This window comes from Phyllobates terribilis, unplaced genomic scaffold (assembly GCF_046119375.1).
Source record: "Phyllobates terribilis strain yellow unplaced genomic scaffold, ASM4611937v1 Scaffold_3__8_contigs__length_932513732, whole genome shotgun sequence".
Lineage (NCBI taxonomy): Eukaryota > Metazoa > Chordata > Amphibia > Anura > Dendrobatidae > Phyllobates > Phyllobates terribilis.
The window spans coordinates 620,323,402-620,351,137 of record NW_027362763.1 but is presented as its reverse complement, the minus strand read 5'-3'; the positions used below and the strand labels follow the sequence as shown (position 1 = coordinate 620,351,137).

The window sequence follows — 27,736 nt, the reverse complement described above, 5'->3', positions numbered from 1 at the left end:
TGGCTCACATGAGGACTGCCCCAGGAAAGAAAGACCAAGAGTCACCTCTGCTTCTGAGGATAAGTTTATCCGAGTCACCAGCCTCAGAAATTGCAGGTTAACAGCAGCTCAGATTAGACACCAGGTCAATGCCACACAGAGTTCTAGCAGCAGACACATCTCTTCAACAACTGTTAAGAGGAGACTTTGTGCAGCAGGCCTTCATGGTAAAATAGCTGCTAGGAAACCACTGCTAAGGACAGGCAACAAGCAGAAGAGACTTGTTTGGGCTAAAGAACACAAGGAATGGACATTAGACCAGTGGAAATCTGTGCTTTGGTCTGATGAGTCCAAATTTGAGATCTTTGGTTCCAACTACCGTGTCTTTGTACGACGCAGAAAAGGTGAATGGATGGACTCTACATGCCTGGTTCCCACCGTGAAGCATGGAGGAGGAGGTGTGATGGTGTGAGGGTGCTTTGCTGCTGACACTGTTGGGGATTTATTCAAAACTGAAGGCATACTGAACCAGCATGGCTACCACAGCATCTTGCAGCGGCATGCTATTCCATCCGGTTTGCGTTTAGATGGACCATCATTTATTTTTCAACAGGACAATGACCCCAAACACACCTCCAGGCTGTGTAAGGGCTATTTGACCAAGAAGGAGAGTGATGGGGTGCTACGCCAGATGACCTGGCCTCCACAGTCACCAGACCTGAACCCAATTGAGATGGTTTGGGGTGAGCTGGACCCCAGAGTGAAGGCAAAAGGGCCAACAAGTGCTTAGCATCTCTGGGAACTCCTTCAAGATTATTGGAAGACCATTTCCGGTGACTACCTCTTGAAGCTCATCAAGAGAATGCCAAGAGTGTGCAAAGCAGTCATCAAAGCAAAAGGTGGCTACTTTGAAGAACCTAGAATATAAGACATATTTTCAGTTGTTTCACACTTTTTTGTTAAGTATATAATTCCACATGTGTTAATTCATAGTTTTGATGCCTTCAGTGTGAATGTACAATTTTCATAGTCATGAAAATACAGAAAAACTTTAAATGAGAAGGTGTGTCCAAACTTTTGGTCTGTACTGTACATGAGCTCCACTCTCTTGCATATTATGACATGTTTTGTTAGTAGTCTTATGCTAAGGCTCTACCATTTTCTACATGTCATTCCTTTCTCTCTATATAGTACCTCATTGACCTACTCAGCACCCGGTGTACATTCATATTGAACCAAAAACAACTATTCAGTGAGTCTTATACCAATTATGATTCCTTCTTATTTTGGAGTATGTGCTTCAATTCATATGCCATAATGGTATGTTGCGATTAATTCCTCCTTTTCAGATGAACTAGTTGAATTTCTGTTTATTGCCATGATTATTTCCACTATGTTGCTGAATACATAATGTTGTCCAATCTTGTCCCTAGACATAAACAAATAAAGATCTGTCTAAGTCTCGTTATTTTATTTGAATTTGATGCTCCTATTGTTTTTCTTTTTGTTTAGAGAAACCTTGCTAAAGACCGATATAGGTCGAAACGTTGGTTTATGATCATAAAGTTTTTTGGTTCATGAATACAAAATAATTTGTTTTTTTGCCATGGAGGGGCTTTTTGCATAAATAAAAAATAAATAAACCATTTTTCTTGTATCCTAATTAAAGTGCCAAAGTTTTCACTTTATATATTGTCTGTCACTTCTAACACACCCGTGACAGCTGTCTTCTACCTGATGTCTCTGTACTTAAGCTTGGGAATGTGTCCACTCGCTACTTCCTAGTAAGTACCCTGTTTGAATCTGGTTCTGCGCCAGTCCCGTTTCTCTGTCCCAGTACTTAACCTCAGTTTACTTGATATTCCCCTGTGCTTTCCGGTACCTGTCTGTTCCATGTGAACAGAGCACTGTTTTGCCTGGCCGCTCTTGAGGCATTCTGGCCTAGCCACGCTCTGCTGCTCTGCTCGGCTCCCGTCCGCCCCTGCGGCTCTGCTCGGCTCCCGTCCGCCCCTGCGGCTCTGCTCGGCTTCCGTCCGCACTGGTCCCTAGCCAGCCTGTCTGCATTCCCGTTAGACCTGCCTGTTCCTGCATATCCCGGTGTGGGTCAACAGCTGTGTGACTGATGTCTGCCTTGGATTAGCACCTGGGCCACCTCCCTCGCCCTCTTCAGATCACGGAGTCGTTAAGCCGCTGTGTGTCCGGGGTCGGATCTTGTGACGCCCCTGCAGGCACTCCTCTTTTTGTGGCCCAGTGGGACCACAAACCATGCTCACGCCTAACAGTCCGGGCATGAGCATAACCATGTGCACAGCACTTCAGGATTGTCATTGCATTAGCTGGCACACGGATTACCTAGCATTTTTGGCCAATTTCCACACGGAAAAACTGCCGCGAAAACGCACAGTGTGCACATAGCCTAATAGAAAAACCTAACATTTTTCACATGAGCATGCATCTAAAAAGTCATATCGCTACAAGTAGGGTGAAATCTAACACGTTGCAGATTTATCCTACATCTGGTTCCATCTTACCAGTCACTATTAAGGGATCATAAAGTTGTGAAACAAACACATGTCTATGCTGCAAAATGATCATACATGGCTCTACTGAATTTTTTTCCTAGACAACAGGAGAAGGTTTTTAACATTGACCAATTTGTGAGTTGCAATACGAACTTTGCAATTTACTTATTAGAATGCGATTATAATCTTCAATATGTTGGTTGCACAACACAAGCAATTCATAACCGGATGAACGGCCATAGATATAACCTAAGGAATGGTGTAACGTGTCATAGTTTGGCAAGGCGTTTCCTAACCGAGCACAATAAGATCCTAGTGGTTTAAAACTCATTATCCTTGAACAAATATTGGAGAATGTACCCAACAGATTCCAAAGACTCATTATTATCCTATTGAATATTCAAATTATCCACATTAACAGCTGAGGGCCTTAATGATTGCATATCGAACACCATTCAATGAAGGGTGGTATAAGGTTTATTTTTCGGGGTTGGTGGGATTTCTTTCTTAAGACTAAATTTTTATTATATGCATTTGAGCATTTTATATTCCTATAGATACATTTTTCTAACATTAATTGTTCATGTTTTAGTATTTATTTTAGTATTACATGTGGCTATTAATTAACCTGACTTGTGATGTCAGTGTGGACAATATAAAAAGTTTGGGGGTATTATTTGTCTGTATAAACCTGAGGAAGGAGCTAGTCCAGCTTTGAAACGGATAACTTGAATAAAACATTTTTATATAGGTTTTCCATCTCCCAATTCTTGGCAGCTCTTCTTTGGAGCCCTGGGCATTCATTTTTTGTTTTCTATGCACTATATAAATGTGACTTGAACACCCCTTTAGTACCCCATGAAGAAGCTGAAGGGAAACCCACATTGAGGTCTATATCCCACCCACCCAGGCTGTTCAAACTTCTACTTTCTTATTTGTATTTATTTAATGTCTCCTTCTCTAAGTGCTTTTGGTATATGTACCTGGGCTTATTACATGGATTTTGCCCATTACATTGTGGCATGACCACTTTATATTTGATTTTCTGCCTTCTTTTATAAATAAATCGATTTAATGGGATTAATCTGTCATTCTGGAGTGTGTTTAATGTCTGATGTGATAGGTCACCGCCCTCCACTGAAACACTAGGTGTAGGGCGGGGCGGGGGGGTCGGATGTTAGAGGGCACCTGACCACAGCAACCAGACACCCATCGGCTGAGGCAAGCGCACGCTGCATAAGAACATGGAAAGAGCTGATGAAAATCAATGTGAGAAAGGAATGGTATAAAAATCTAACTTGTGGTACAGTAATAATAAATAACGGGTACTATTAAAATGTCACCCATCCAATATAAGAGGCAAAGAAGCCTTATACAACCCCTGGCAAAAATTATGGAATCACCGAGCTCGGAGGATGTTCATTCAGTTGTTTTTAATGTTGTTGAAAAAAAACAGATCAGACATGGCACAAAACTAAAGTCATTTCAAATGGCAACTTTAGGGCTTTAAGAAACACTAAAAGAAATCAAGATTAAAAATATGGTACTAAGTAAGGCTGTGTGCCCACGATGCGTTTTTTAAGCGTTTCCCCAGCGGCCGAAACGCTTAGACGCATGGTGGAAGGCCTGCCATGTTCCCCAATGATAATCCTCATGTGCTGTGCACATGCTGCGGAAATTTCTGCTGCGGATCATCATTGCGGAAAAAAACACAGCACTACCAATTATTTTGTGGTAGCGCTGCGTTTTCGCCGCCATTGACTTGCATTGGAACGCCTGGATTCCGAATCACTGTATATGTAGATGCAGAATCCATGCGTTCCAATGTGCGGATGGTACCCGGGTGTGGAGGAGAGGAGACTCTCCTCTGGACCCGGGTACCATAGAACCTGTGAAAAAAAGAATAAAGTAAATATCATATTTACCTTCTGACGGCCCCTGCTGTTCTCGTCCTCCCATGCTGGCAGATCGCGGTGAACTGAATGACCTGTGCTGACGTGATAGTCATGTGACGGGTCACGCAATGCTGACGTAGGCAGGTCCTTCAGTGTACCGCAATCTGCCAGCAGCCAGGACGGAGCGAAGCAAAACTCCGGGGGCCATCAGAAGGTAAGTATAGATTTATTTTTTTTATTTTTAACCATTCTTTGGGGTCACACTATATAAATCCATGCCGTTTGCATGAATTTATATAGTGTGACCAAGTTGACAAGCACTTTCCAAGTGATGCTAAAATAGCTTGGAAAGCGCTTGTCAATCCGCATGCGGAAATGCATGTGAAGAACTCTTCACATCCGCATGTCCCTGGCAGGAAAAACGCATGTACAATCCGCATGCGTTTTTTTCTGCCAGGGAGATGCAGAAACGCTCAGGAAAAATCTGGAGCATTTCTGCATCGTGGGCACATAGCCTAAGGGTAATTTTTTTTCAGACCAAGCAGAGGGAAAAAATTATGGAATCATGAAAAACAAACACACAAAAGAACACTCCAATACATCACTAGTATTTTGTTGCATCACCTCTGGCTTTAATAACAGCTTGCAGTCTCTAAGGCATGGACATAATGAGTGACAAACAGTACTCTTCGTCAATCTGGCTCCAACTTTCTCTGATTGCGGTTGCCAGATCAGCTTTGCAGGTTGGAGCCTTGTCATGGACCATTTTCTTCAACTTCCACCAAAGATTTTCAATTGGATTGAGATCCGGACTATTTGCAGGCCATGACATTGACCTTATGTGTCTTCTTTCAATGAATGTTTTCACAGTTTTTGCTCTATGGCAGGATGCATTATCATCTTGAATAATGATGTCATCATCCCCAAACATCCTTTCAATTGATCGGATAAGAAAACTGTCCAAAATATCAAAGGAAACTTCGGCATTTATTGAAGATGTAATGACAGCCATCTCCCCAGTGCCTTTACCTGACATGCAGCCCCATATCATCAATGACTGTGGAAATTTGCATGTTCACCTCATGCAGTCATCTTTATAAATCTCATTGGAACGGCACCAAACAAAAGTTCCAGCATCATCACCTTGCCCAATGCAGATTCGCGATTCATCACTGAATATGACTTTCATCCAGTCATCCACAGTCCATGATTGCTTTTCCTTAGCCCATTGTAACATTGTTTTTTTTTGCTTTGGTGTTAATGATGGCTTTTGTTAAGCTTTTCTGTATGTAAATCCCATTTCCTTTAGGCGGTTTCTTACATTTCGGTCACAGACATTGACTCCAGTTCCTCATTTTTTTTTTGTGCATTTCCTGTTTTGGTGACAAATTGCTTTAAGTTTCCTGTCTTGACGCTTTGATGTCTTCCTTGGTCTACCAATATGTTTGCCTTTAATAACCTTCCTATGTTGTTTGTATTTGGTCCAGATTTTAGACACAGCTGACTGTGAACAACCAACATCTTTTGCAACATTGCGTGATGATTTACCTTCTTTAAAGCATTTGATAATCCTCTCCTTTGTTTCAATTGACATCTCTCGTGTTGGAGCCATGATTCATGTCAGTCCACTTGGTGCAACAGCTCTCCAAGGTGTGATCACTCCTTTTTAGATGCAGACAAACTGCAAATCTAATTTGATGCAGGTGTTAGTTTTGTAAATTAAAATTTACAGGGTGATTCCATAATTTTTTCCTCTGAATTGAGTGATTCCATGATTTTTTTTTCTCTCTGCTTGGTCTAAAAAAAAATTACCCTTACTGAGTACCACATTTTTAATCTTGATTTCTTTTAGTGTTTCTTAAAGTCATAAAGTTGCCATTTGAAATGACTTTAGTTTTGTGCCATGTCTGTGATCTGCTTTTTTTTCAACAATATTAAACAACTGAATGAACGTCCTCCGAGCCCGGTGATTCCATAATTTTTGCCAGGGGTTGTCTAATGACAATAAAAATATATACCCAATGCAATAGTGTATATAAAATGATTAGCTATATAAAAATAGGGGTGTAAAGGTGCATATAATGTCAGTGCAATAAAGTGACAATGGCCATAGTGAAACATTCAACATTGTTTATTAAATTACCCAGCAAACAGTGAACTAGGTTCCATAAAGTACCAGAGCAAATATAAACACTTGCTAAACTTATACCCACAATCTGTAGTACATAAGTAAACAGTGCATGTGAAGGGAAAAGCCACAATGAGATGTATAAACACAATTTCAGCACTTGCATAAACAAACCAAAATGCAAAATGAATAATCACTCAATAGTGAGCTTCATAATGAACTAAAACTGTTAAAGTGCCATTGCAGTAAAACAAGGTGAATAAAAATAATTAGGGTGACACAATACTTTTGGGCCAGAATGATTGCTATTTACTCTACTTATCTTTATTCATTTTACCATCAAATGAAAAAGAAAAAATGAATAGGGTGTAGACAAAGGAGGAAGACACTGATCATAAAACCATTTCAAAAAGTATATGGGATAAGTCAAATGGGTGAACAAATGAGGCACAGAAAATAAAAAATATGTAAAAAAAACATGAATGAAGAGACATGAACAGTGTAAAACTGTCAGAATAGGTCACCCTTAGTCCAATGGACTGAAGGACAGGGATCCAAAAGGCTTATCGAAAAAAACATGTAACCGTATGCGCTACAGCAGTGGTCCCCAACCTTTTTTGCACCAGGGACCGGCTTGAAGCAAGATCATTTTTCCATGGCCCAGCAAGGAGGGGGTGGGGTGGGCGGGGCTTTGGTCATATGGGGGCGGGGTAATGGAGGGATTTGGAGTTTAGTGCATACTTATCATATAGTGTAGACCAGGTCCCCGCCAGGAGCTATGCCAGGAGCCCCACATAATGTGCTGTGCCAGGAGCCGCATCACTGAGGCCCCATCACGCCCTGCAGCAGGACAGGGCAGCTGTCCTGACAGCTGCTGTTCAGCTGCATTTGCTTCATCCCAGGGGCGGACACAGACTGTAGTGGGCCCCTGTGCAAGAAATTTTTGGGGGCCCCCCCCGCCCTTCATAAGGCAACAAAGTTATGTAAACATAACCCCCCCCATGTGCATCTCTCACCCCCCCATGTGCAGCTCACCCCCGTGCATCTCTCATCCCCCTCCGTGCATCTCTCATCCACCCCCCGTGCATCTCTCATCCCCTCCGTGCATCTCTCATCCCCCCCCGTGCATCTCTCACCCCCCCGTGCATCTCTCATCCACCCCCCATGCATCTCTCATCCCCCCCGTGCATCTCTCACCCCCCCGTGCATCTCTCATCCACCCCCCGTGCATCTCTCATCCACCCCCCGTGCATCTCTCATCCCCCCCGTGCATCTCTCACCCCCCCGTGCATCTCTCATCTCTCCCCTCCCTCCCATGTGCATCTCTCATCTCTCCCCTCCCCCATGTGCATCTCTCATCTCTCCCCTCCCCCCATGTGCATCTCTCATCTCTCCCCTCCCCCCATGTGGATCTCTCATCTCTCCCCTCCCCCATGTGCATCTCTCATCTCTCCCCTCCCCCCCATGTGGATCTCTCATCTCTCCCCTCCCCCATGTGCATCTCTCATCTCTCCCCTCCCCCCCATGTGCATCTCTCATCTCTCCCCTCCCCCCATGTGCATCTCCCATTCCCCCCACTCCTAGTTAATTGTATTTAAAAAAAAATAAAACTTGTTATACTTACCCCCATGCGATCCCTGCAGAATCCTGGCGCTCGTCCAAATCGCTGACACCAGGTTCTCCTGACTTCCGGCCATGTGACGGCGCCGTCACATGACCGGAAGTCAGGGGAATCATGAAGGTGCTGCCGCAGCAGCGCAGCGCTAAGATGTCCCGGACCCGGCGCTTAGCATGCGGCCGGGGGCCCCATGAGGAGAGAGACGCACAAGAGGGGGGCTCCGAGGGGGCTCCTACCGGCCGGGCCCCATACTGGAGTCAGGGCAGTCATGCCCTGATGGCGGCCCTGCTGGAGGCTGGAGGGGCCCCCTCTCCCCGCGGACCGGCTGAAAAACCCCAACGGCCCGGTCCTGGTCCGCGGACCGGCGGTTGGGGACCTCTGCGCTACAGTACCCACAATGGTGTGAACTTAAAAAATAAAAGATCAAAGCTGACAGGAAAATATATTGTAAGCATAACAGTTGACGTAATAGAGGGGTCCACCAGTAAACTGTGTGACGCTATTCCAAACGATCCACCAAAAGATCCAGGATACAATCTGGATATAGAAGAGGTGAGTCAATGATACCTGACAAAAAGCAAAAATGGAAAAATAGTGGGAATAAGGCACGGAGCTTTAAAAAATAAATAAATAAAATAATACATAATACCAAAGACACCTCAAATTTAAAAGGAAAGGGGCAAAACTAAGAACCTCGTTAAGACCCTTGGGTCGAATGGAGTCATTTCTCATGATCCATTTTGTCTCTAGTTGTGCTAATTTATTTCTCCGGTTCCCACCACGGCTGTATATCAAATTGTGGTTAATCCCAATCATCCCGAAAAGACTTGCATCACAGCCGTGGACCAATTTTTTTTTATATAACTGTATTTTTATTAAATTTTATCCAATATTTTATAAATCCAATTTAACATAGCAAACAAGTACAAATGAACAAACAAGCAACACTTATTTCAACCGAGAAATAATTTTTTTTCTTTGTCTAGCAAAAAATCTTTAACATCAGATTTTCTTAATAGACAACCATTTCAAAGGAACGATTGTTCACTTAGACTTTAACAATAAAGTAAAAAATTTATAGTTGACACAAAACACAAGACACAACGGAAGGGAAAGGTGTAGGGAGTGTTTGTAATTGGCTAGAGAGAAGGGAAGAGAGAAGAAAAAGATAATATATCGTATGTTAAGGAAGAGAAACTATACAATTTGTTGGGCCCAATAATAATCCCATGGAGCCCACACCATATTAAACAATTCAATCTTGGCATTTAAAGTAGCTTTTAGGAATTCCATTCGGCAAACCTCACAGATTCTTGAGGGATATTCTTGTCTGGATTGAGGAAAGAATCTCTTCAAAAAACATGCAATTATACATCTAGCTGATCTTAGTAAATGGAGAAGCAATTTTATGGAGTTTTTGCCTGATGTGGAAACCTGTATAGAAAGTTTTAGGAGAAACTCAAAGGGTTTCACAATTTTTGCCAGTTTTGATCAAATCATGGAGTCGATCGATCGAAGACCAGAGAAACAAGACCAATTCTGTCTGTGTTCTAGACTTGTCTGCCCTCAGATGCCTGGTCACAAGTTTTTATTACAAACCACAAAGACAAGGAAAGTGGGAATGGCTTACATTTCATTACCTAAAAAGGAATATTTAAGTTGGGAAAAACAAAATCGTAAATTATTTCAAAATTCCTTAGAAACTGGCTATATCTAGTTTTACTATACTTTCAGAAACAAAGGAAGGCTTTAATACATCTTTATATCAGAGACAACACCCTGCTTTTATGAATAACACTTATAAAGCTAATATTAAAATACAAAATTATCAAAGATATATGAATTGTCTAAAATAATGAAAAGTCTAAATATTTACCATAACATGCCCAACCCTGTAGGAGGATCATTAAGAAGAAAAACTGAGGGATCGAAGTCTAACTCCACCAATAGGACCTCCTGGATCATAGATTTAACCACTTCCCAAAAGGCGATTATATCCCCACATGTCTAAAAAAATATCCAGTAAAGTACCTATAGAGGCTCCACATTGCCAGCAAAGTTTTGAAATTTGAGGATTCATTTTATTGAGCAGCTCTAGAGTATGATACCAAAACATCATGGTCTTATACTGGTTTTCTTAATACAGAGTAGAAAATGAAGTCTTTGCTGGCTTAGCCCATATTACCTGCCAAGTCTGAGGAGAAAAAATTCTTCCCAGGAAGTCCTCCCACCTCGTCTTATAGGGGTGTTTTGGAGGGGAGGTCGCCCCTGGGAGAACCAATCAAATTATAAATATCTGAGATAAGGCCCTTGGTGGAAGGACCCTTTTTACCTTTATCTCAAAATCAGAAGGGGTTGAAACCCTGTGTGATCCAAATAAAGATCTTGCAAGATGTTTAATTGTAAGGTTTGCATAAATTCACGATTAGTTAATCCATAGTTGGACTGTTAAGGGAGGGCAATAACCCTTCACGGTTGACCAAGTGAGTGTCAAATTATTATGTTGATTGCAATCCACAGAAAACCAAACGGAAACAATGTTCTGTATTGGGAGGATTCAAAGAATCTCTGATCCCGTTTATTTTGCGTAGCATTTTATATTGTTTTGAGTATATCAAATAGCCAATCAACTCTACAGCCATACTACAATACTATAGGCTAACTGATGTTAGTACAATTATTACGGAAAACACATATATGGTCATATTATCATTGTTAGTTTGAAGCATTATGGAAATTTTACAAGGTCAAACTTGGCCTAAACAAGTTAGATAACAGAGTGTCCGACAAAATGTTCTCTTGAGAAAAGGTTAGTGTGAGATAAGTTCTATGGGAAGAGAAAGAAAGAATGTATGTTATGCAAGGAGTGATAATAACATGATTTTAAAGCGAGTAGATAAAATGGAGTTGCTCTAGCATGAGTATCAGTATGTCCTCTACAGGACTTTAAGAAATCGAGCTGAAAAATCTGAGTGTCTATTTACTATGTCTGCATATTTAAACAACCCCTCAGTAAACCATGGAGAGACCATCCGTGACTTTACACTATTTGCCAACAGAGGCTGAAATATGAAAGATTATATGGGGCAATGTTTGGAGGATAGAGCAAATCGCTTATTGCAAAACGTCCAAACAAAATGCCCATAAAGAGGTCCAGGATGGAATCCTCCTCATATGTGTGGCCCAGGAATACTTAGAGAGATCTAGCACTGACAAACCCCAATGTGAGCTACTAGAGGTTAATATTTGTTTGGATATTCTATGTCTCTTGTTGTTCCAAAAGAATTTCATTATGCAAGCCTGAAGAGCCATAAGTGCCTCCCCAGGGACCATTACCAGTAAGGTCTCGAAATAATATAGCAGTTTAGCTCTGGGCCAATTTAAAATGTCTGGGTATCATCTTCTTTGTGTCCAATTCAAATCTCTAAATCTCATGAGGACCCTTCAGGTAGATTCTTGATACTGGAGGGCTTTTTTCAGGGCAAAGCAATAATATTGTGCAACATTTACGCCCCAAATTCGGGCCAAGTACCCTTTATTCGCAAGATTCGAACAAGCCTTCGACGGCTGCAGCCTGGGGCATTGTTGGTGGGGGGGGACGTTAATATCCCGTTCTCAGAAATAAATGATAGGCTTGCTTTGAGGGGGAACCTGCCATCTGCTGGTTCGTCCCGATTATCATTGGAATTTAGAAAATTGATCCGGGCAAATTCCCTTTTTGATATGTGGAGAATAGATCATCCCAAAGAAAAAGCTTACACTTTTTATTCAAATCCGCATCAGACTCATACCAGAATCGATTACTTTTTTGCTAATATTGTCACACTTAGAATGCTAGAGAATGTGGAGGTGGGGTCCATAACATGGTCGGATCATGCGCCGGTAATATTAAATTTAAAGTTGGGTCTCAGTTCCTCCAGAGCCTGTCACTGGCGACTGAATGAATTTCTGGTAAAGGATCCCTGTATTCGAAAATCTTTATAAAATCATTTAACCCAGTATTTTGAACTACATTCGGGATCTGTGCCATTCCTATTTTGTGGGATGCGCATAAGGCGGTAATAAGAGGGTGTTGTATCGCAGAGGGAGCGAGGCTTAAACAAATTCAAGGCAACTTCTCTCGAATCTTAATTCTCAGATTCGCCTTCTGGAACGTAGATTTGCCTCTTCTCCGTCGACTGGGACTCTGAGGAAGCTGTTGGCCACTAGGGACAAATTGAAGGATCTCTCCATCCGTAAAGTGGAGAAGATGCTTGTATTTTCAAAACAGAGATATTATGAAAAAGGGAACAAGGCCCATACCTTGTTGGCTAGGCAATTACAGGATCGCTCTGTGGCCGCGGCTCCTCAGGCTCTTAGATACGATGAGGGAACTACCCACTATGACCCGGGGGAATTGTCAAATATCTTTTATAAATTTTATAAGAAATTATATAATCTTCAGGACCCACTAGCAGGCAATCCAGAATATAGGCGATCAGAGATGCAGCTTTTTTTGGAAGATTAGTCTGCCTGTTCTTTCAACGGAGGCACAAGATTCCCTTAACAAACAGATCACTCTTGAGGAATTAACTGACATTTTGAAAGATTTGCCCCTGGGTAAGTCACCAGGGCCGGATGGTTTGACCGATCTATATTATAAAACTTTTGCGGATATACTACTCCCCTATATGGTTGACCTTTTTAACTCCTTCCTGACGGGAACCCCGATTCCTAGCTCGCTGTCTCATTCATATTTGGTGTTAATTCACAAGGCTGGTATAGATCCCCTTGACTGCGCCAACTATAGGCCCATAGCCCTCTTGAACTTGGACTTAAAAATATTTACCTGTCTCCTTGCAAACAGACTGCATGTCTGGCTTCCGCACAGGATTCATAAGGATCAGGTGGGGTTTGTGCCCTTCAGGCAGGAAGGAAACAACACAAGGAGGGCTGTGGACCTGGTGGATGTGGTCAATAGGAATAAGTCTCGGGCGCTTCTCCTCAGTCTTGATGCGGAAAAGGCTTTTGATCGCCTTAATTGGCCCTTTATGTTTGAGACAGTGAAGACTTTTGGGATATCGGGTGCTTTTCTAACAGCACTAAAGGCCCTTTATTCTTCTCCCACGGCGTTCATTAAACTTCCCCATTGTGTATCACCCAGTTTCTCTATAGCAAATTGTACAAGGCAAGGCTGTCCTTTATCCCCACTCTTGTTTGCCATGTGTATCGAGCCGCTAGCGGCAGCAATAAGAGTTAATCCTGACATATCGGGGGTGGAGGTATGGGGTAAAGTATTTAAAATTTCCCTATTTGCAGACGATGTGCTACTGACCCTCACGAATCTGCATATCACCCTCCCTAATCTTAAAGTGACACTTCGGGAATATGGCATGATCTCAGGATATAAGATTAATTCTAAAAAAGCAGAGGCACTTCCACTAAACCTTCCCCATGAAGAATTAGATCATCTTAAGCTGAATTACAAATTCCGGTGGAAGTCAGAGAGTATCAAATATCTGGGGATTAACATAACGTCAGACTATGGGACCCTGTTTGCTCATAATTTTCCGCCCCTTTTTAAAGAATTGAAGGGTCTTATGGTCAAGTGGGCCAATCTTCATATCTCATTTTTGAGACGTATATCGGCGGTGAAAATGTCCCTTATTCCTAAACTCAGCTACTATTTTGAAACTCTACCAGTTGGGGTTCCTATGGGGGAGTTGAGGGCTCTCTCCAATCCTGTATAATGAAGTTTATATGGAATAATGGGAGGCACAGAATCTCCAAGCAGGTACTGATCTCGGGGAGGGAGCAGGGGGGGGGGTTATCGGTCCCGGATGTGTTAAAATACTATTGGGCGGCTCACTTGAGAAGGATTCCTTCATTGTCATCCCTTTGGGCATATAATAAGTGGACAGAAATTGAAAAATTATGGATAGTCCCAGTTCATCCGAATTCACTACTGTGGTCTGAGAAATCTGTTAAACTCCAAACCACTTTACTGGGCCCTATGCAATTCACTAGAGACATATGGGACACCTGTACGAGGAGATTTCCTCTTTCTTCTAAGCACTCCCCGATGATATTGTTTGTCTTTCAGCCTTTGTTCCCTCAGAGCCAAGAATCATCGATAGTTCACCCCTGGATCAACGCGGGATTGTTTAGATTTGCGGATATAGTGGACAGAAACACCTTAGTAATACATCAGTTTGATTATTTAAAAGAAAGTTTTAACATCACTAACCGGGAATTCTATCAGTACATACAGATTCAGTATTTTGCAAGATCCCTGTTTGGCTCATATAAAGTGTCCATCCCCACGGAGTATGAGAGGCTGTGCAGGAGAGGTCCCTCTACCAAGGGGTTGATCTCGGATATATATAAAGTAATCAGTTCACCGGTGAGTGGACCCATCTTCCAGCACCCCTATATGTCTAAGTGGGAGGGATTCTTGGGAAGGAGGCTTTCCCCTCAGACATGGCAGACAATATGGTCTAAGGCAGCTAAGACATCAATCTGTACCCTATACAAGGAGAACCAATATAAAATTTTAATGCATTGGTACCACACGCCGGATGTCCTGAATAAAATGAACCCGCAGGTCCCGAGTATATGCTGGAGATGTGGATCATCTGTCGGCACTCTGACACATGTTTTCTGGACCTGCAGCAAAATAGTTCCCTTTTGGGAAACAATAAGAAAACTGGTTCAGGAGGTGCTATTTACAGAGATTTCTCTGGAGCCCTCTGTTTTCCTTCTCAATGTGACCCCTGGGGGAATGGGTAGACATTCTTCCAAATTGCTCCTCCACTTGTTGACAGCAGCGAGATGCATGATTGCTCTTTGCTGGAAAAGGGACTCACCACCCTCTAGACAAGAGTACTACGATAGGGTCTGTGATGTGAGGCGGATGGAGTCCTTGACTGCAAGTCTTACTGCAAAGATGGACCTGTTTGAGACAGTATGGGCCCCATGGGACTACTATTGGGCGCAGCGTAGTGAATGATCAACTGCTTCTTGATCTTTTGTCTATATCGTTCTTCCTTTCCCTTCCTTCTCTCTGTGTTGTCTTTTTTTTTTCTTTGTGTTTCATGGACTATTAAGTAAAATGGATGTCATATCAGATATTTGAATTTGAAAGCTTTAAAGTGATCTCTAATGGGCCGGCCTGTTGGAGGCCTAAGGGTTTTCTCTGATATGAAAATGTGAATGACTTTTCTGTGTTCTATGTTTGCTAAAATATGTGAAAAATCTTAATAAAAATTAGTTATATATAAAAAAAAAAAATTGTATGGGTATCGATTTCAACTGTGATTCATCTGTAGCCTCCCAAGCATTACTGATATCCTGGATATGCTCCCTAGTGTGAATTCTGAGCTTTCAAGAGAAAAGGCCCACATAAATAAGCTTACAGGGACATGTGGCGTAGTACACCACACCCCTCAGTGTCACAAGTGATGTGTTGTATAATCTGGAATTGTTTAGATCCCATTACTGGAATGGAAAACAAATGGTCTTTCCATGTTAGTACAAGCAGCACAATTCGTGCAAGGGAAAAATCCCCATCGTGGGTCTTTGGAGCCAAAGACTTATTCCAAACAGGGTCTCTTGTTGCTGTGGCGAGTAAATCCTTTAGATTTTGTGTTCTCCTGTAGGTAATCAAGGGGAAGTTGGTGGTATATTTAGATATAACTTGGTCATTTTGCAGAATAATCCAGAATTTGTGTAGAACATTCTTCATTAGGCCACGCTTCTCATTATAGATGGAAATATATCTCACCCGTTGTGTAAAAGACAGTTTGCACTAGGGTTTAAGGAGATCAGGTAGAAGCAGGTAGTTGCTAACTACCTTTCTGTTCTGTTAGGTGCTGATCTCTGCTAGCTCATAGCAGTCATTGATTGCTCCTGCCGTTAATTCTGTGAAACCCGGTGATGTCACATCTTCTCTTCTGCTGACACGGCGTTACTTCTAATGTCATGCTGATAACTTCGGGGAGTTGGCTGTCAATTAGCATGACGTCAGCACTGACGCCCCGTCGACAAAGAGGACCAAAAAAAGGAAGAGCTGCTATGTTAATGTGAGTTCAACTGAATCGGCAGAATCCCTGGCAGTAGTGGACCATGGCAGTTTTGAGCCGACAGTCATTGACATCTGGCAGAACAGGCACATTAGTTGGGAGCTACCTGCATGTAAGTTTTTAGCCCCATAGGGAATAATAAGTAAAGTCCTGGACAGCCTCTTTAAGTGCATTTTTTGTAATGTCTTTTTAATTCTTTCAGGTAACTTCAAGATTGAACCTGGTCTAACTCTCCTCCTGAAAATTACCTACAGAGCAGCATTGCCAAAGCTAACTTTATTGTATCCCATTGTTGACATCATGCAAGCAGCTATGGACACCTCTAACTTCATCAAACCATTTGCCACGTCATCCTAAATGACAGAAGACTGGATGTGTACTGTTCCCATACCATGTTGAAAAACTGAAGCATAATACCAGAGGTTCAGCTGAAATGGAAAAAACTGATTAGAGAATTAAAACAAACCCCCCTAGACGTATTATCCAAGCTTAATCTACAAAGCAGCAGTAAATAATAAAGACCCCAAAACGTATAGTTAAGTAAAAAAGAAAAAGCCTTTGCCTCAGGATAAAAATGCTAGTAAATAGCAATGCCATATGTGTGTTGATGATGTGGAAGAGAACACATTAGAAACAAGGCAAGACTGGACATTTTTCTGACAAGTAGACTACACAGTGCACTGTGAATTGGGCCGTGAGATTTACTTTTTTTCATCCCCGTATTTTGCTAGTCTCTTCTCACTTCCTCAAATGACTTAAATATCTTTTAAATCATAACTTAGTGGTTGACTGATTGTTGAAAGGAAATTCCTATGTCTGGTTTCTCCTTAAGAATGATCAGAAGCTTAAAGTAGCAATTCTGTGCCAGTAACTGGCTTTACTGCCTGAGCGATCTAATGATTTAACCATTTTGTGTATAAGAAACTTCTTTTTTTGGTTTCTGGTAGTAACACATCTTACCCAAGTCATAGCATTAATCTAATGTAGTGAGGAAATCAGCCAGATAATAGGATAATGAATGCTTTGTTCATGTCTTGGTGTTTTAGGAAGCGCAGAGAAATCCTCAGCTAGCAGTAACATCAGGTGATTGGAGGACCATGGGAGAGTATCTGCTTCTTATATATAAATGTCTTGTTGGAGCCAGTAGTGATCACTGTTTTGGACTCTCAGTATTTCTGATTGCACAGCTTGAACATTCTTATATGGTCGGTTGCATAACCAAACTGAGGTATGCTTTAGCTGTACTGTAGAGACAAAAGTTTTTTTTTTTTTTGCAGAACTGGATATTGTTTTTAGAAGTTTGGGAAAAAAAATTGTTGGCTGGAAATAATGTTGCACATTTTATGTGCCTTTTCCTTCTGCTTTTTATGCAAATTTGCTTTGGCTACAAGAACCTGCCAGAAAGTGATTTGAAGGAAGAAAACAATGAGTTAGGACAGTTTGCTGTGCATGTTGAGGCATCTGGTGTCTGTTCTTTTAAGCCTTGAATACTTGAAACCTTTATAATCCTCTAATTTATGGAATTATGTATGTGACTTTATTGGACTATCCTGGAACTGGAATCTCAGGCTACATACATTTTGCATAGTAATTTGCTGATGAGACACATTGTGGGATAGAACGAAAGCAAGTCGAGAAACCATGAGTGTCCAAAGGGAAATCATCCACACAACCTTCACAACAAGAATCCAGACTGCTGGTTAATTTTAAGCCAAATTCCTGTAGTTGTGTATGTCAATAACTGTTACTATGCATTAAGGCTGTTTAAAGGTAACTGGCCACTTAACATGCTTATGGTCAACTTTAACATTTTGAGAACTCTGATCTAGTGTAAATGCACCTGACTTTTGGAACTTGGTTTATTTTACTTTAATTTTTGAAAATTTTGTGAGGACTGGCAACAAAACTTTTAAAAGCATGTACGCATCGGTGGAGCATGGGCCTGTGCTTTGCAGTGACTCCAACATTTTATGCCTTTCTTGGAAAGGAAGGGTGCCAAAAAGTGAAAAAGAGAAACCAGTGTGTCGAAGGCGCTACTATGAAGAAGGGTGGCTAGCTACAGGCAATGGAAGGGGAGTTGTGGGTGTTACTTTTACCCTGAGCCATTGTAGAAGAGACAGAAACACACCTCAGAGAACCAACTTCAACCTTCGAGGCCACAACAGTGAGGTAAGTGTTTTGTTTCCTATTCCAAAAGTTCTAATGTTCTAATTATCAGAATATTCTTTTGGGATTGTACTTTCTGATATGCTGATGACATTTTGGTCTAAATACATTATTACCGATCCCCTTTGCCAAGCAGAAAATGCATGTTTTTGTGGAGGAAACTGGTGAGAACTGACTATCAAAGTGGTTGGCCATGAAGTGGTTTAACATAAGTATATTTTAGAGCCAGAAACCGGATCAAATTCTATCATACTTAATTACAAAATAATTTCCCAAATTAAACATTTAGGAGTTACTTTTTTTTTTTTTTTAAGTGATTATAACCGGATAACTTATGGCTCCAGGGTAAAGCCATGTCCTAGTTATATGTATGAAACCACAAGCTGTTGACGCCACCTGCCTACAAAAAATGCAACACTTTCTACCCTTATGTCATTTACCTCTGTTGTAAAAACAAGTCTGGAATTTAGCCTCCACATCATTCTGTGGAGGCCGTGCATTGGTGCTATGGAAGACGTTATGGCTAGCCTAGAAAGGAACATTATAATTAATCTTAAAGAGAAAAAGAACACAAGGGAAAATTGATATATGAGGAAATTATTTATATATAATACATACTTAGTATCTGCAACTGTGTAGTACTCGATAAGAATCCACATGATATTATAGGGCCATAATTGCGAACCGGACAGTTGGTAAGAGACTAGGGCATAAACATGTTCATCATTACTGGTGTTACACTTTAATATGATAATTTGACTCCCTAACAACATGCGATTTTTATACCATCCTGGGTGTGCGCCCCTTTGTTTTTATATGGTCATTTTTGTTATCCTTTACCATCTGATCTCTAATAAAGTTTAATTGTATTTCACAATTTTCGATTTATGTGAACCATTTATGGTTGTTTTGTCTCTTATGTTTCTGCACCCAATTAATCTTAAAGGTAGTTGATTAGTTGATGTGGGTTTAGGTCATGGCTCTGTGCAGGTTATTTGTATTTCACCACCACAGTTTCAATAAGGAGCCTCGCCCAAACTCCAAAAATAGCCCCAGCTCCCATGCCTTATATTCTCCAATCTATAGTAGACATTGTTCATTCTTGTAGATAGTATTCTCTGATCATCCGCACAGTTTTAGTTATCCATCACACTGCCAGTGAAGTGATTTTTAATATGTTGTAGGTTGTCCAGAGCCAGTGGTGCTGTGCTTTACACCGCTTTAGCTGAAGCTTGACTTTGTTCATGATGCTCTTTTGCTTGTTTACAGCTGCTCGACCATGAAAATTCATTTCTTGGGGATCAAGACTGACTCTATATTGCATCACACTATAGCAAGGGTGTGAAACTTTCTCATGGACCGCAGTGCTCAGGCCAGTGGTCCCATTTTGCCAACCCCTTAATTCCTCACATTGGAAGCACGCACACAGCATTAAGATGCCCCCACCCCAGTGTTTTACTATGTGATATATATCCTTCAGCCCCAGTGTCTCATATGTGTGATGTACAGTGGTTTACAAAAGTATTCAACCACCTGTGCAATTTTCGTGTTTTGCTACCTCACAACCTGGAATTTCAGTTTTTTGAGAGTTTGCATCAGTCCATGTAACGACAATTCCTACGATTTGAGAACATTTGTTTTTCTTTTTATTGTGAAGCAAACCACAAATAGGACAAAATTACTGAAAACTTCATTGTGTTTAAGTATTCACCCCCCTAAAGTCAGTATTTTATAGAGCCTCATTTTTCAGCAATTACAGCTGCAAGTCGCTTGGATAAGTCTCTCAAATTTTCACATCTTGCACCTGGGATTTTGCCCATTCATGAATACAAAACTGCTCCAGCTCCTTCAAGTTAGATGTTTTCCTCTGGTGAACAGCAATCTTCAAGTCTGACCACAGATTACCAGTTGGATTAAGGTCTGGGATTTGAGTAGGCCACTCCAAAACATTTACATGTTTGCCCTTAAACCACTCGAGTGTTGCTTTAACAGTATGCTTTGGGTTGTTGTCTTGTTGGAAGGTGAACCTCTGTCCCAGTCTCAAATCACTGACAAACCGCCACAGACATAGCGTTTACCTTAATGGCCAAAAAAATCTATTTTGGTCTCATCTGACCACAGCACCTTCCTCCATACATTTGGGGAGTCTCCCACATGTCTTTTGGCAAACTCAAAACAAGCCTTACAATTTTTGTGCATAAGTAAAGGCTTTTTTTCTGCCCATTCTTTCTTAAAAACCACCTCTATGGAGTGTACGGCTTATTGTGGTCGTATGAACAGATACTCTGCAGCTCTTTCAGGTTTACCTTTAGGCTATGTTCACACACGTTTTGTTTTGCTGTGTATTTTGCAGCAGATTTTTATGCAAATTTTCAGCTGCGTCTAGCAGTAACAGCAAAGTCTATGACAAATCAGAATTCTCTGTTCACACATGTTGCTTTTTTGTTTACTGCTTATTTTCAGTGATTAGAAAAACACTGAAAGAAGTGACATGTCACTTTCAGCGTTTTTTCACCCATAGGAAGTAATGGGGGGATGAAAAAACGCACCAGAAACACACCAAAAATGCACCTGCATATTTTGCTGCGTATTTGCAGCCTTTCTGATGGCAAAATAGAATGGGAGTCTTTTTTTTCACAGAACTTTATGTGCATTACTAAATAGAGACAGAAGGACAGTGAAAAAAACGCAACAAAAAACGCAGCTAAACCTGCGTTTTTGACACCGCTAAACTCCTGCCAGAGAAAAGTTAGCAGTAGATTTGCAGCAGAAAAAAACACAACGTGTGTGAACATAGCCAAGGCTCTGTGCTGCCTCTCTGTTTAATGCCCTTCTTGCCAGAGCTGAGAGTTTGGGTGGGCAGCACTCTTGGCAGGTTTGTTGTGATACCAAGTTCTTACCATTTGATGATATTAGATTTAATGGTGCTCCGGGGATCCTCAGAGATTGGAATATTTTTTTTAGAACCCAACCCTGACTTGTACTTCTCAATAACTTTATCCCTGACTTATTTGGTGCCTCTTGCTTAATGGTGTTGTAGCCTCTGTGGCCTTAGAAAAATGTTAAACACATGTTGTAATGTAATAAAATAGGTAAAAAGCCAAGTGGGTTGAATACTTTCACAAGCCACTATATATGCACTTGCCCCAATGTCTCCTATGTGATTTATATGCTACAGCCCCAGCGTATTTGATGTATATGCTTCAGCCGCAGTGTGTCATATGTGATGTACATGTGCATCTCACTAAATTAGAATATCATCAAAAAGTTAATTTATTTCAGTTCTTAAATACAAAAAGTAAAACTCCATATATAATATAAAGTCATTACAGAGTGATCTATTTCAGGTGTTTATTTCTGTTAATGTTGATGATTATGGCTTACAGCCAATGAAAACCTGAAATCATTATCTCAGTAAATTAGAATACTTTATATCAGCAGTTTGTAAAATCCCAAATGTTGGCTTACTGAAATGTACATAGTTACATAGTTTACAAGGCCGAAAAAAGACAAGCATCCATCTAGTTCAGCCTATTTCTTGTGCACTGCAGCTATTCCGCAGCGTTGATCCAGGGGAAGGCAAAAAAAAAACATGCGGTATAGGCCAATTTACATAATTGAGGAAAAATTCACTTCCCGACTCCAATCTGGCAGTCAGATTAAATCCCTGGATTAATTAACTATCACTAAGCATAAGATGTAATTTTATTGTTCTCAAGAAAGGCGTCCAGGCCTCTCTTGAACTCATTAAGTGTGTTGGACATCACCACTTCCTCTCCCAGAGAGTTCCAGAGTCTCACGGCTCTGACCGTAAAGAATCCCCTTCTATGCTGGTGCAGGAACCTCCTTTCCTCCAGACGCATAGTGTGCCCCCTAGTCTTTGTCACCATCCTTGGTATAAACAGGTCATGGGAGAGATCTCTGTACTGCCCCCTGATGTATTTATACATGTTTATGAGGTCTCCCCTAAGCCTTCTCTTTTCCAATGTAAATAGGCCTAATTTTGACAACCTCTCTGGGCATTCTAGTCCCTCCATTCCCTTTATTGCCTTAGTCGCCCTCCTTTGTACCGTCTCTAGCTCCAATATGTCTTTCCTGAGCCCCGGAGCCCAGAACTGTGCACAATATTCTAAGTGCGGCCTTACCAGTGCTTTATACAGAGGAAGAACAATGTTCTCATCATATGCCCCTATTCCTCTTCTGATGCATGCCATGACTCTATTTGCCTTCGCAGCTGCTGCCTGACACTGGGCACTCCAATTTAATTTGCTATTAACCAAGACGCCCAGGTCCTTCTCCATGTCAGATTTCCCCAACGGTTTCCCATTTAATATGTATGGGTGACTGCTGTTTTTCTTTCCCATGTGCATGACCTTACATTTATCGGCATTGAATCCCATTTGCCATTTTTTGGCCCAACTCCCCAATTTATCTAAATCCTCCTGTAGCTGTGCCCTATCCTCATCTGTATTAACTACTTTACAAAGTTTAGTATCATCTGCGAATATTGCTATTTTACTATGCAACCCTTCCACTAGATCATTAATAAATATATTAAATAATATAGGGCCCAAGACAGACCCTTGAGGCACCCCGCTAGTAACCCTGACACCCCCTGAGCTTACTCCATTGATAACCACCCTCTGCTTTCTATCACTCAGCCAGCTATTTACCCACTTGCACACATTATCCCCCAGACCAAGCATTCTCATTTTATATACCAACCTTTTGTGTGGCACGGTATCAAACGCTTTGGAGAAGTCAAGGTATACAACATCCACTGACTCTCCCCGGTCCAGCTGTGAGCTCACCTCCTCGTAGAAGGCGATCAGGTTTGTTTGGCAGGAGCGATCCCTCATGAATCCATGTTGATATGGAGTTAGACAGTTATTATCATTAAGATATTCTACAATAGCATCTCTAAGAAATCCTTCAAACTATTTACCCACAACAGACGTTAAGCTGACTGCTCTATAGTTCCCAGGGTCACTTTTAGACCCCTTTTTGAATATTGGTACCACATTTGCTTGGCGCCAGTCAAGTGGGACAGTCCCTGTCCATAAAGAGTGCTTGAATATAAGATACAGCGGCCTGTCTATCACATTACTTAATTCTTTTAGTACCTGGGGGTGTATGCCATCTGGGCCTGGTGACTTGTCTATTTTGATATTATTTAGGCGTTTCTGAACTTCCTCCTGGGTTAGGTGGGTGATATTTAGCGGAGGGTTTACTTTATCACTCTGCATTTCCTCCCATAAATTGTTTTCTTTTGTGAAAACAGTGGAGAAGAAGCTATTGAGTAGGTTTGCTTTACCCTCATCGCCCTCTATGATTTTACCCAGGTTATTTTTCAATGGGCCAACGCCATCAGTTTTAATCCTTTTACTGTTTATATAGTTAAAGAACAGTTTGGGATTTGTTTTACTTTCCTTGGCAATTAGTCTCTCTCTCTTCTCTTTTGCTATTCTTATTTGTTTCTTACAGATTTTGTTTTTTTCCCTATAAGATATTAGCGCTTCCTCGCTGCCTTCTTGTTTAAGTTTACCGAAAGCCCTTTTTTTGTTTTTCATTGCCCTCTTGACTTACTTATTTAGCCACATTGGCTTCCTCCTATTCCTAGCCCTTTTATTCCCATAAGGTATGTACCTTCTACAGTGACTATGTAGGACTGTTTTGAAAATTTCCCATTTTCTATCCGTGCTCCTATTACTGAAGATACTATCCCAGTCTATAAGGTGAAGGGCATCTCTTAGCGGATCAAACTTTGCCCTCCTGAAGTTCAGTGTTTTTGTGACTCCCTCGTTGGGCACCTACTGAAGCACATATGGAATTGTATAATGTTGTGGTCACTATTTCCCAGGTGCCCACCGACCTGCACCTCAGTTATTCTGTCTGGCCTGTTAGTTAATATTAAGTCTAAAAGGGCCGTCCCTCTAGTTGGTTCCTGCACAAGTTGTGACAAATAATTGTCTTTGATAATTGACAGAAACCTGTTTCCTTTCTGAGATCTACAGCTTTCGGTTTCCCAGTCTATGTCGGGGTAGTTGAAGTCCCCCATAATAATCACCTCGTTATTTTTTGCTACTTCGTCTATTTGTCTCATTAATAGACTTTCCGTGGCTTCTGCTATATTTGGTGGTTTATAACAGACTCCTATGATAATTTTATTATTGTTTTTTGCCCCATGTATTTCCACCCATAAGGACTCGACCTCCTCATTTCCCTCCCATACATCCTCCCGTATTGTAGGCTTTAGACACATCTTTACATATAGACAGACTCCACCCCCTTTCCGATTTCTTCGATCTTTTCTAAACAGACTGTAACCCTGTAAGTTAACTGCCCAGTCATAGCTTTCATCTAACCATGTCTCGGTTATTTCCACTATGTCATAGTTACCTGTAGATATTTCTGCTTCCAGTTCATCCATCTTGTTTGTCAGGCTTCTGTCATTTGCTAGCACGCAGTTTACACGATTTTGTTTTGTTCCAATCTTCTCCCTGTGGATTGTATTAGAAATTTTCTTACCTCCCTTCCAAGTATCTTGTCTTGGACCTTCTTTGTCGCACTTCATATCTTTCATTAGTATGTTCTCTGGTTTCATGTTCGTGTCCCGCGTTTTTCTTCCCATCCAATCTTCTTCTAGTTTAACGCCCTCCTGATGAGTGTTGCGAGTCTCCTGGCAAATGTGTGTTTCCCGGGTTTGTTGAGGTGTAGTCCGTCTCTGGCAAGGAGTCCGTCATAGAGGTAATTCACACCGTGGTCCAGGAATCCAAATCCTTGTTGTCTTCACCATCGCCTCAGCCAATGGTATGTTCAGTAAATGCACTCAATACTTGGTCAGGGCTCCTTTTGCATCAATTACTGCATCAATGCGGCGTGGCATGGAGGCGATCAGCCTGTGGCACTGCTGAGGTGTTATGGAAGCCCAGGTTGCTTTGATAGCAGCCTTCAGCTCGTCTGCATTGTTGGGTCTTGCGTCTCTCATCTTCCCCTTGACAATACCCCATATTTTCTCTATGGGGCTAAGGTCAGGCGAGTTTGCTGGACAATCAAGCACAGTGATACTGTTGTTTTTAAACCAGGTATTGGTACTTTTAGCAGTGTGGACAGGTGCCAAGTCCTGCTGGAGAATGAAATTTCCATCTACAAAAAGCTTGTCAGCAGAGGGAAGCATGAAGTGCTCTAAAATTTCCTGGTAGACGGCTGCGCTGACTTTGGTCTTGATAAAACACAGTGGATCTACATCAGCAGATGACATGGCTCCCCAAACCATCACTGATTGTGGAAACTTCACACTAGACCTCAAGCAGCTTGGATTGTGGCCTCTCCACTCTTCCTCCAGACTCTGGGACCTTGATTTCCAAATGAAATGCAAAATTTACTTTGCATTTACTTAATGTCAATGACTGCCTTCTGGACATCTGTCAAGTCAGCAGTCTTCCCCATGATTATGGAGACTATTGAAACAGACTAAGGGACCTTTTTAAATGCTTAGGAAGCCTTTGCAAGTGTTTTTTTTTGTTAATTCTTCTAATTTACTGAGTTAATGACTTAGGCTTTTTCAATTGACTGTAAGCCATAATCATCAACATTAACAGAAATAAACACTTGTAATAGATCACTCTGTTTGTAATGACTCTATATAATATTTGAGTTTCACTTTTTGTATTGAAGAACTGAAATAAATTAACTTTTTGATGATATTCTAATTTTATGAGATGCACCAGCCCAGGGTTTCCTATGTGATGTATGCAGCAGACCTCCCACTGCTTGAGTTTTATACATGTAATGTGAACACAAAATAGGAGTGCTCCATGGTGAAGTCCTGGTGAAAATATACGGGCAGAGTAGATGAAATCTGCTCACCTGGGGGAGTTGTGCAGGGCAGGCGCAACTCTGATAAAAGTAGTAGTGAAGTGGTATTTCTTGTATAAACTGCTGCTCTACCCATTGAAGCTGCCGGAATGGCTCTTTAAAACATTTGCAAGGTAAAAATATTAGAAAAAAAAATGTTGTGGACGCTAATAAATGTTTGTTGTTTTTCTACACATTCTCATCCTTGTCTTCATTGTGACAGCGTCGCCACATTTTTTTTTTTTGCCTCGCAATTATAAATGTAACATGAGTAGTGATGAATTTCTCACTGTTTGGAGACCTGCAGTGTAATATACATCTGTGTTTGAGACAACTTACTGCTGCGATCAGTTTTTTACAAAACTCATCGCAGAGTCAGCTGTGCTTCAGACCGACGCAAACCTGGAAAATCAGTTGCAAGTAGCAGCTTCATCCATACCTCCTAACATCACACTCCTCACCAAAGAGAAGCCACTCCAGCCATCACATTTGTGGTGAGTTAATTTGACGAAATATACCAGGATAATTTTCAAGGAAATAACTTTGTACGTCCCGTGAATGACGTTTATAAATATCCAAATGGCCCTTGGCATAAAAAAGAAAGATTTCCCACCTCTGCACCATAGTCAAGGATAGACATTTTTTATGTGGCACATGCATTACCAGTAAAGGCACTTACTGTTGAGCTTGTAAGATCTATCCCAGGGGTCCTCAAACTTTTTAAATAGAGGGCCAGTTCACTGTCCCTCAGACCATTGGAGGGCCGGAATATAGTTTTAAAAAAAACTATGAACAAATTCCTATGCACACTGCACATATCTTATTTTGAAGTAAAAAAAACAAAACGGGAACAAATACAATATTTAAAATGAAGAACAAGTAAAGTTAAATCCACAAACTTACCGGTATTTTAATAGGCAGGTACATGTCCCCAGTAGACAGCATAAGTCCCCGATAGGCAGGTTAATGTCCCTAATAGGTCCACAATAGGCAGGTAATTGTCCCCAATAGGCAGCACCGGTCCCCAATAGGCAGCACCGGTCCCCAATAGGCAGGTAAATGTCCCCAATAGGCAGCATAGGTCCCCAATAGGCAGCATAGGTCCCCAATAGGCAGGTAAATGTCCCCAATAGGCAGCATAGGTCCCCAATAGGCAGGTAAATGTCCCCAATAGGCAGCATAGGTTCCCAATAGGCAGGTAAATGTCCCCAATAGGCAGAATAGGTCCTCAGTAGGCAGGTAAATATCCCCAATAGGCAGCATAGGTCTCCCAATAGGCAGGTAAATGTCAACAATAGGCAGCATTCTCATCACCGTCGTCATACCTTTTTGCTGCTGAACTATCATACAGTTGCTTGGCCTTCGTCTGAATGTTGTTTGTATATAGCGAGATATTTTTTTTTCTGCAATCGTTTATCCACACAGCTAATGCAGACTCCATCTTTACAGTGATCTTATTGCGGGAAGTTACTACCCTCTTTGCTGTTTTGTTGAAAGTCACTGATGCCGTA

At 41.4% G+C, this 27,736-nt stretch overlaps 1 protein-coding gene across 3 annotated transcripts in view; it reads left to right on the top strand.

Annotated features, from left to right (window-relative positions):
- TULP4 (TUB like protein 4) overlaps positions 1–27,736 on the top strand; it is a 589,117-nt gene that overhangs the window by 50,454 nt on the left and 510,927 nt on the right. For all 3 annotated transcript variants that reach the window (XM_073671511.1, XM_073671513.1, XM_073671512.1), the window contains one exon: positions 16,405–18,371. In XM_073671511.1, coding sequence (XP_073527612.1) covers positions 18,120–18,371 — 252 coding nt within the window. In that variant the 5' untranslated portion in view covers positions 16,405–18,119. The remainder of the gene's footprint in view (positions 1–16,404; positions 18,372–27,736) is intronic.